Source organism: Talpa europaea (genome assembly GCF_964194135.1).
Source record: "Talpa europaea genome assembly, chromosome: 12".
In the NCBI taxonomy this organism is placed as follows: Eukaryota; Metazoa; Chordata; class Mammalia; order Eulipotyphla; family Talpidae; genus Talpa; species Talpa europaea.
In genome coordinates this window covers 40,759,213-40,770,010 of record NC_140079.1, presented here as the reverse complement: position 1 = coordinate 40,770,010, position 10,798 = coordinate 40,759,213, and the positions used below count along the sequence as shown (strand labels likewise).

Genomic DNA, 10,798 nt, shown 5'->3' with positions numbered 1-10,798 from the left:
TAAACACAATTCAATTTTCAAACGCAAGGGCAGTCACCCCCCCCAAACTACAACATCTACTTACATAAGTGTGCAAACATTGACACACAAATTCATTCAGAGTGAGACCCATATGCACTGTAGTCCCACTGCCCTGCCATGCAAACTCACACACAACCACCCCCAAAGAGCTCTTTTTCTCTTTCACACACGTGCACACAAACACACACAAATGTAAAACAATCTCACTCTATCTGCTCCTGATGCTTTACAGAATGGGAAACTGAGGCACTGAGCGGCTGAATCAGGTGCGGGTAGATGGCCCCTGCGGACGGCGGACCGAGGTTACAGTGGGGCGCCCCCTGCTGGCGAGGCCCTTCAAGAGCGTGGGCGGCGGCGCGCGGGGCGGGCACGCGCCTGACGTAACCATGGCATCCTCCTGGCACGCGGGGAGGGCGGGGCGGGCGCGTTGCCATGGTGCCGGAGGGCCGCGTGAATGGGGCATTGTTTGGTTGCTGCGCCCTGGCCCGACTGTCCCGGACCCACCCGGACACACCCCAGCCGGCAGAGACCGGGAGACCGCTGAGGAGACACCGAGGTGGAGAAACAAAGCTAGAGAGAAACAGGAGTAATGGGGTGGGGGGAGTGACTCCGGGAAAGACTGACAGACGTGGGGAGAGATTGAAAGACGGGAGAAACAGGGAGACGAGAGGGTGAAGAGAGACAAAGATAGGAAGAAACAAAAATACGGAGACAGAAAGATCAGAGATTTCAGGAGACCCTGGGAAAACCAGAGAGACATGGAGAGAGTTGAGAGGGATGGATATGGGGGGAGAGAGATAGGGAGAAAGATAGAAAAGATTTAGGGCTGGGACACTCGCCTGGAAGAGATGTAGTGGTAGAAATGAGATACAGAAGGGAAAAGAGACAGAGGAAGGAGGAGTAAAGACAGAGATAGCGATGGGGCGAGACAGAAATGAGAGACCTTCAAGCTGGGGAGGAATAAACGAGGAAGGACAGGCAGAGGGAGAGGGACAAGGAGGGGGAGAGACTCTGGCAGAAGGTAACCTGCCACAGAGACACCCAGTGAGATGGAGGATCAGAGAGACCAAGGGAGGGGGTGACAGGAATGCTCCTTGTGTCTCTGGTCCTACCACTATGTCTCTTCTCCATTCCTCTTTAAACAACATGCCCCCCATCTGGCACTCTCAGAAGTCCCAAAATGCTCCTCTTGCACATCTTCTCACACTCTCTGAGGACACCATCCAAACGGGGACTCAGTCCCTGGGTACTCTTCCCAGATTCTCTATGACATCCTCCTTGATACAGTGACACCTGTGGATACACCCACAGACATCCAATGACACAGTCATGGTCACTGTCAGATGTCACATGTATGTGACAGGGACTCTCCTATTCCTATACCAGAGGACATCATCACATGAGCTATGGGCTATGCGGTCACACATGGCCACATACCGCCAAAGGAGCTCATAGTCTACAGGAACACCATCATGTGGCCACTCCAGACACACAGTGCACCCTTGCCTATACACAAATTTCCCTACACATTGATACCTTCATAGATGTACAAGTGCCTTCTAACCAGGCACCCTATCCACCCCCCAGCAACCCCACACTCTCCCTCCCCCCAACCCAAATTGGGAGCACTGAGTCCAGTTCTCCTTGTTTGACAGGACAACAGAGATGGGGGGGAAGGGAGGGCCCCACCTCCATCTTTCTCAGGGGCTGGGTCAAGCCAGGCCAGAGTAGTTCCCTAACTCCTGTCTGGGTCAGCTTGGTCCAAACCTGGACCAAGGGTGTCCTCTGGTGGCTATATATGGTATCTGCACCCATCAGGTGGGATGGCCGGCTGCCTAGTGACCCAGTGGCAAACCTGAACAGAAGAGCAGTGAGAACATACAAAGCCCATACAGAGCTAAGGGTCTGGAAGCGAGAACCCAGAGTCTGCAATGCAGATCCCAGAATCCAAAATCCAAATCTAGATTCCCACCCATCAAGATATAGAATCCAGATCCAAGAATTCAGATCCTAGAATTTAAAATCCAGGTCCAGGGCCTCCCTGGTGGCGCAAGGGTTAAGATGTAACCTCTGAAGCTATCTGCAGCCACTGCAGCAGGAGTTCAATCCCCTGCCAGGGAGCAATCCACATGGAGCAGCAGACCTCTCCTGACTTGCCCACCGCTCCCCTCAGCAGTGTATTTCAGTCAGTCTGCCTATTCTGTTCCCCACTTTGTCTCTGGTGAATCTTCTCACCCCCAGCGCCTCTGGCCTGTACCCCAGCTCTTATATGCACAAATAAATATTAAAAAAAAATAAAATACAGGGCCTCCCCGGTGGCGCAGCGGTTGAGTGCTGGGTTGCGAAGCTGCCGGCGACCTCTGCGGCGCCGGTTCGATCCCCGGCTGCTCCCCGGCCACCGGAGGAGGGTCCCACATGGCACGCAGACCTCTCCTGCCGCCCGCTGCTCCCCTCAGCAGTGTACCTTGGTCCTTCTGCCTGCTCTGCTCCCTGCTCTGGCTCTGGTGAATTCTCTCACCCTCCCACGCTTCTGACTGTACCCAGTGCATGTATAAACAAAGAAACAAAGAAAGAAACAAATAAATAAAACATGCCTCTATAAAAAAAAAAAAATTTAAAAAAAATAAAATAAAATACAGGACCTCCCTGGTGGCACAGGTGGTTGAGCGCCACACTCTGAAGCTGTCCGCAGCCTCTGCAGCGCGGGTTCGATCCCAGACAGCTGGTGAGAATCCCACATGGCGTGGCAGATCTCTCCTGTTTCACCCGCTGCTCCCCTCAGCAATGTATTTTATCAGTTTGCCTGTTCTGTTCCCTGCTCTGTCTCTGGTGAATCCTCTCACCCTTCCACGCATCTGGCCTGTACTCCGGTTCTTGTATAAATAAATAAATCTTAAATAAATAAATAAATAAAATCCAGGTCCAAGGGCCCGGAATCCAGAACTAAGAACCCATACCCAGAATCCAAAACTAGATCTTATTTTCCAGACTATAGAAAATGACCTAGAGCTCAAGGACCCAAAACCCAGAAGCCAAACCTCTTAAGAGCCAGCCGCCAGCCATACCCAAGCCCTCTAGTTTTAGGGTCCAGGTAGTGGGGGGCTGGAGAAGGGAGGGACAGGAGAAACAGCATCTCTGCTGGTTGCTACCCTTGCTACCCCTATGTATGTACACACACACGCACAACTTATTCACCCACTTGGCTCAGAGCTTCCCCTGCCCCCAGTCATCCCACCAAGATCAGACACACAGCCACTTCACTGAGACACAAAAAAACCCACTCCCAGTCCTGTTCCCAGACACACTTGCAGAACTGTGGCGGCTGGCACAGGCATGCATGTGTGTGTCCACACACACACACACACACACACACTCAGAGCAAGCAGAGAAGCCCCACGCCTTGGCAGTCATGCAGCCCCTGGGAATGGGACCCCTGGGAAGGGGCTCACTGAACACCCCCATGCCCACCCCAACCCTCCCCTGCCTGGCCGGCTGGCGGTCTTTAATACAGATGCCAAACTCATAATTGTAACTGAGGGTGACAGGGTCACCTTGAGCCCCAGATGCTCGCGCGGTGACAGATGGCGTTGGCAAACCTGATTAGCGGCCCCCGTGCCAGCGCCTGTGGCACCTGCATCTCCCACCCCTCCCCCGCTCCCCCAGCACTCATTACCCACCCATTACCAGGCCTGGGGGTTGGGAGTGGGGGCCGGCTGGCACTGCCCGGGAGGGGGCAGGGACTCCAGGGGCCCTCTGGCACCAAGGTTCCCAGCTGGTTCCCTGGCTGGCAGGAGGTGGGCACAGCTGAAGGAGGGGGAAGCAGGCTCCTCATGCCTGCCAGAGAGGGGGTGCCCGAGATGCCAGGGCTGAGCTGCCCACTCAGAAGCTGCTGGGGTTTGGCACAGAACCCTGGAAGGAGGAGGGAGAGTGTGCCCCCCATGGTTCCCTCATGACCCTCCCCTCCAGGGCCTTGGAGCCAGGCCTTGGGAGCTGCCTGACCTGCGTGTTCCCACCCCTCTGTGCAGGCCTGTGGGGTCAGAGGTCACGGGCTCCCACAGCCCACTGGCCCATCTGTTTCCTCAGTTCCCTTCCTCCTGCTCCCCTCACCTGGGGCCTTCCTTCCTGAGGCAGGAAGAGGGCTGAGGGGGGCCCGGCTGCCCCACACACACTCCAGGGGCATTTGGAAGCAACCCTGACAGCACCACATGTCCTTGCCTCTGTGCCAGACGGGCCCATCTGCTAGGGCCCTAGTTCCAGCCGCCCAAAGCCAGGCTGCCCTCACCCACCACAGACCCTGTGCCCAGCTGAGAAGGAAGCATCCCCACTGCTGACACCTCAACTCGGGGCTACCCACTCCTGGGGAACCTCAGTGGGAGGAACAAATACAGACATTGGGACTTGGCCAACCTTTATGGTTTCTGTGGAATGCCATGGAGCACAGGGGATGTGAGACCTGGGGCAGAAGGGGCAGCAAGAAGCAAGTGGGTCCTGACTTGGGGAGTCCAAGTTTCCCCCAACAGCTGCCTCTGCCTCCCTGCCTGAATTTCTTGGGCTCCCCAGAATGGGGTGATCCCTGTGTCTCCTGGTCTGAGTGGGGCCATCTGTCCTCCTGCAGCTGGAGTGTGTCTTTGACTCCCTATGAGAGGTGGCCCAGTCAGGTGGTTGGGGGGGCACACTGCCTGGGGTTCGAATGCCACCTCTATCACTTACTGCTTTGTGACCTTCAGTCAGTGACTTTCCTTTTTATGTGTAGTGGGGTAATGCTAACCCTATGACACTAGGCTGCTCTGAGCACAAGTTAGTACGTGCCTAGTGTTGAGCACAGGGCCCAGCACACAGTGAGTGCTCAGGAAGTGTGCACTGCCACTATGAGTAGTCACGCCCTTGTCTGGGGCGGTGCCTGATATCCCAGGAGCAGTGTGAGGACACTGGAGACCTATCTGGCTGTCCCCAAATCCAGTGTGCACGGTCCAGGTTGGTATCTTTCTGAGTTTGTCTCCATCTCTTCCAGATCTGTGTGTCTGGGTGTCCATCAATCATGCTCAGCTCATGCCTTCAGATTGCAGTGACACCCCTCAACCAGCACGGTGGTTGTCTTCACCCGACGACGGACGGCTCGGCCACCTGCCCAGCACCACAGGACCACCGGTGCCCTGCGCTGGTGAGTGGGCACACAGCTGCTGCAGAGGACAAGCGGAGCAGGACCTGAGCCAGGGACATAGATGGAGGAGCAGTGGCCAAAGCAGAAGTGATTACGTAGGCGAATGGCTGTGCAGCCAGGCCGGGAGAGCACCTATAGCCAGAAACAGGGAGACAAGTAGGTCAAGGGCATGAATCAACTTCCGTCCACTTATACCACACCTTGAGCAGCATAGATGTTCAAACCCTGACTCTGTCATTTTCTGAAGACTTTGTGATTTGGGGCAAGTCACACAACCTCTCTGGGCCTCAGTTTCCTGACCTATAAAATCATCAAAGTTCAACCACTCTAGGTCTTTCAACAAGGAGGACTAATACAGGGAAGGGCTGGGCCTCCCCGGTGGCGCAGCAGTTGAGTGCTGGGTTGCGAGGCTGCCCGCGGCCTCTGCGGCGCCGGTTCTATCCCTGGCTGCTCCCCGACCTCCGGAGGAGGGTCCCACATGGTGCGCAGACCTCTCCTGCCGCCCGCTGCTCCCCTCAGCAGTGTACTTCGGTCCTTCTGCCTGCTCTGCTCCCCGCCCTGGCTCTGGTGAATTCTCTCACCCTCCCACGCTTCTGACTGTGCCCAGTGCATGCACAAACAAACAAATAAAAAAAAAAAAATGCCTCTATAAAAAAAAAAAAAATACAGGGAAGGGCTGATTCTCCCAAACAGCAGAGGATGACAAAGTGGCATGGGGATTGGCACCACCAGGAAGCTATTGCCACCACTAAAGCTGAGGGCTGGCAGAAGGGGGAGGAATTACAGGACTTCAGCAATGGGAGGGGGAGGGGTTAAGCAGAAAGACCTTAACCTATTGCTATACACAGCCCAGTATATGTTATTTCCTCCTACAATCCCTCCCAGTAAATGGGTCTTTCAACTCACCCACAGAACACCATTCTGCCCTGTTTAAACTGCATCTCTACTCACCCCTCCCCTATCTCCTCCCCAGCTCTCTTTCACTCACTAGGCCCCAGCCACCCCCTAACCTCCTTGCTGTTTCTCACATCTGCCCCCCACACCTTTACTGTGCCTTCCTCCTGGCCCATCCTTTCATCCACCCTTCCCCAAGCCCATCCCAACTCTGCCTTCCTCAGAAGCACCTCCAAGGGATACTTTGCTCCCTGATACTCTCTCTCTCCTAGAGCCCTCATCTCTTTCTTCATGGGCTCATAGCAATGTATATAGTTAGGTCTCTTGGGGGTTGTTCTAATGTTTCTTTCTCTCCCAGAATATAAGCTAGCAGGAAGCAGGGGCTTTTTCCATCTAATTTGTGGCTTAGTCCCCATCAGCTCATCATAACAAAAGCTAACACCTACCAAACCAAACACCATGCTGTGCCCATGCTACTCACCTTAGATGAACTCCTTCTTCCCCATGATGTTACGACATTGGAACGACTGTTTTCCCCTTTTACAGATAAGGAAGTTGAGGCTCAAAGAAGTCCCTTGCTGGCCCAAGGCTACATGGCTGCTAAGGGGGCTGTTAGTCCTCAGAACATCTCTCTGCCCCCTTGGAGCAGTTGCAGAACCGGGAGAGAGTACATAGCCTGATCCCAGAACAGGGACCCCCTTTGCTGGATGCATTGTGCATGGTTTTACTGGTGCAACTGAATAAGGATTCGGGGCAAAGGCACCTGGTCCAGGGCTGTGCAATCACTACAACATCCCCTAGATTCATTGTAGGTTGCTGATGAATAACACACCCTAACCAACATGGTCCCAAACACTTTGCCTGAATTGTCCACCATCATTAGCTCCACTTTGCAGCAGTAGGAACTGGGACTCAGGGAAGGGAAACCACTTGCCCTAGGACACAGAAACCAAATGGCAAATTTAAACCCATGTATACCTGGCTACAAAACCTGGACCATAAATAACAGACAATGAATGCCCAATGCCCTTAAGGAGCACCAACTGAATGCCCAGATCCATTCTGTTCTCAGACAGGCTTCCCAAATAGCCCCGAGGAGGCAGAGGCTACCATTACTCATTCAATAGATTCTGAGCACCTGCTGTGTGCCTGGCTCTGCTCTGAGGCCTGAGGCAGAGACATAGAAGGGAACAAGACATAAAGATCCCTGCCCTGGTGAAGCAGACATTCTAGTAAGGGAGACAGATGACAAATACAATTGTAAAGATGACAAATAAAATTGTAAAAATTTTGTGACAATGGTCACAAAATCAGTAACAAAATCTTATGTTAGGTGATAATGTGTGTACTACAGACAGAAATAAAACAGAATGAGGAAATGGAGTGGGAGGCACTACATTTTAAAATGATCATCTGAGGGCCTCCCTGGTGGCGCAAGGGGCTAAGCACAGCACTGTCAAGCTATCTGCAGCCTCTGCAGCACCAGTTTGATCCCCAGGCAGCCAGAGAGCTACCCACATGGCACAGCAGACCTCTCCTGTCTCCCCACTGCTCCCCTCAGCAATGGATTTCAGTCAGTCTGCCTGTTCTGTTCCCCACTCTGTCTTGGTGGATCCTCTCACTCCTCCACCTCTGGCCTGTATGCCAGTTCTTGTATGCATAAATAAAGCTATAAAAATAAATAAATAAAATTATATCTGAGTGAAAACCTAGAGAATGTTTTCACTCTGGGGGTGGGAGACTAGTAGAGGTAAAGGGAACAGCCAGTGCAAAGGCCCTGGGGTAGATAGAGTATTGGTGTGTCTGAGGAAGAGCAAGGCAACTAGTGTTGTGGCAGGAGACAATTCAGTAGGAGAAGGAGAAAGAAGAGGTGAGGGCAAGGAGGGGACAGGCAGAACATGAAGAGCCTATGGACTGGACTGTTGAAAATATTTGGGTTTTTGCTTAGAGTGAGGTGGGAGCTATGGAGGGACCTGAGTCAGGTGCTCACAAGCATCCCCTGGCCACTAGTTGGAAAAACAGACTGGGGAGTGGGGAAAGAAGGGAGGGGTGTGGGAAGGAGTATGGATAGCAGAAGCTGGGAGACCAGGATGAAGACACAACAGCATCAGCCCAGGTGGAGAGGCTTATGCTCCATTTTACAAAGGAGAAAACAAGAGAATCAAGAACATCTTGGGGACAATGCAGAGTTTGCACCCAAACCTGTCCAGTGCCATAGCCTGTGCTCTGCCAGCACGGAAACCCAGTCCTCCCCCCCCTCCCCCACCTACCCTCACCTGAGTGAAGGGCACAGCCTTGCATATCTCCTGGGTCATTTCCTCTGGGTCTAGTGGCAGAGACACGGGGGCAGTCACCTCTTGCCTGTGCTGGAGTCTGCGGGCCTCCCATTGTGCGCTTTTCTGCAGGTTCAAGAAGACTTGCCAGCTGCTAAGGGCAGATATTGGCACAGGGGAGGTCTGATTGGCCACAGCCCAGGACTGTAGTGGGGAATCCCAGGGTCCAGGCCTCCCCCAGCCTGTGGACAGCCAAGTTCCGCTGAGCAGGCTCAGAAGAGGAATCAGCTGACTAAGGAGCATCTGTCTGTCTATCTGCCTGTCTGTCTGCTATTGGGCTCAGGGTCGTAAGTAGTAGACCCTGCTGTCTGGTGGGTGGAATCTGGGCCCTCCAGATCTACTTTTAAGGGCTTGCCCCAACCTGGGCAGCCTGGGAAGGGACTCTGCAATCCCACACCCTCTGGTTCCCACCCCTCCCCCAACCTGGCTGGGGGCCTGGGGGTGGGGCCTATGGGTGTGTGGGCTGAGAGGACCTGGAAAGGTACATCTAGAGGCAGGGACTGAGAAGCACAATATCTGGAGGCCTCAAGTGGCCCCTTGGGATGGACCCAGTCATCCATTTAGCAAAATCATATTTGCCCTCAGAGTCTCTGGGTTCCATCCCAGCATTGCAACTTACTAGCTGTGCAACCTGATTTAGTCCCTTGGACACTCTGGACTTCAGCTTCCTCTTTTGTTAGATGGGGCTAATGACAGTCCCTATGGGGGACTAATTTATGTAAACAGCTTAAAATGAAGGCTGATGCATAGTAGCACCATGAACAAGCTGTGATTAACATAGTTGCTGGAGTTTTTTTGGTTTTTTGTTTTTCCTTTAGCACCTATTAGAAGCCAGGTAGAAATCTGAGCCCTCTGGATAACAAGGGATTAGGACAGAAAGTGGTCCTTGCTGCCACAGATTTTACATTAATTCAGAAAATAGACAATACAAGATTATTTCAGAGGCTTGAGTTTAAGAAGATACTGAAATGGCGTGTGCCTTAGAGAAGTAGGGGCAGGAGTGTCTGCTCTCAGGGTCATGGAAGACCTCCCAGAGGAGGTGACATTTTTACAAAGACCAGAGGTGGCATGGGAAACTGTGAGAACAAATTGGTGGGGGTGAAGTGTTAAAAGCAAATTAAGGGAGTTGGAGCCGTATCCGAGGCTGTGGGGCTGCGGAGGCGCCTTGGGGGTCCGGCCGAGCCCTGGAGCCTCTGCGGTCTTCATCTCGCACCCTTGTGAGGAACTGCAGGTCGCTGGGCGTGAGAAGCAGCAGTATGCGCCCTTCCCGTGCCCGCCCACCCGGTACCCTGGCCCCAGCTGCGAGAGCGACGGGGTGAGCTCGCCCTCTTGTGGCGACTCTCGGGACTGCGACGTGGCTGCACCCTAGACCTCTCTCGACGAAGCCCCTGAAACTGAAACTCACCTGGAAACTCACCTGAAGATGAGCTGACGCCTCCCATTCACCCCATTTCATCCGAGTTCACTAGCACACCAAACCCAACTTTCCCACGGTCCTCTAGAACCAGCTCGTGGCAGCACCGATCTGTCAGATGCTAAAACCCCAAACTTTGGAGCATCCTTGACCCCTCTCTCTGATCCTTCCTCCCCCAAATCTGATATGACAGCACGTCGTAACTGGTTCAGAATCTACTCAGAATTCTCCCATTTCTCTCAGACTTCTCATTCCCCCACTTGTACAAACCCCCATTATTGCCTACCTGGACCAAAACAGTCCCACTGCCGTGGCCCCCCAACCTTCCCCTACCCCGCCAAAGCTTATCCTCCACACCGCCTGCAAACGGCACCTGAGTTTAGGGACATTCCTCCTCCGCCCAGAATCTTCCCGGTGTCCCACATCATTGGGGTCACAACCAAAGCCCTCCCTGCAGCCCACCAGGCCTCACCCAGTCTGCTCCCATCACTCCACCCCTTCTCTCCCCCTTTCTCTCTCCGTCTATCCACACTGCCCTATTCTCTGTCCCAGACTCACCAGGCATAATCCCATAATATTATACAGCTGTGCAATGCTGTAAAGCTCTTTGTTTTTTTTTCTTTAAGATTTATTTATTTATGCATACAAGAACTGGAGTACAGGCCAAAGGTGCTGGGGGACGGGGATGTCGATGAGAGGATTCATCAGAGACAGATTGGGGAACAGAATAGGCAGATTGACTGAAATACACTGCTGAAGGGAGCAGCGGGGAGGCAGGAGTGGTCTGCTTCACCATGTGGGTAGCTCCCTGGCCAGGGATCTAATAGCTTCATAGTGTTACATCTTAAACCCTTTTGTGCCACCAGGGAATTTCTCTTTATGTTTCAACATGGAAAGATACTTGAGAAATACTCAGTTCAAAATTTCAAAACATGGGGCCTTGCTGGTAGTGCAGCTGGTTGAGCGCAGCACTGT

General features: G+C 53.3%; 1 protein-coding gene across 1 annotated transcript; it reads right to left on the bottom strand.

Annotated features, from left to right (window-relative positions):
- Window positions 1-5,068: 5,068 nt before the first annotated feature.
- Window positions 5,069-8,652, bottom strand: DAND5 (DAN domain BMP antagonist family member 5; the record flags this gene model as incomplete). Its single annotated transcript, XM_084248729.1, has 2 exons — window positions 5,069-5,314; window positions 8,353-8,652. The coding sequence occupies 2 exons, from the start codon at window positions 8,650-8,652 to the stop codon at window positions 5,069-5,071; spliced, it is 546 nt and encodes a 181-aa protein (XP_084104855.1).
- Window positions 8,653-10,798: the final 2,146 nt, after the last annotated feature.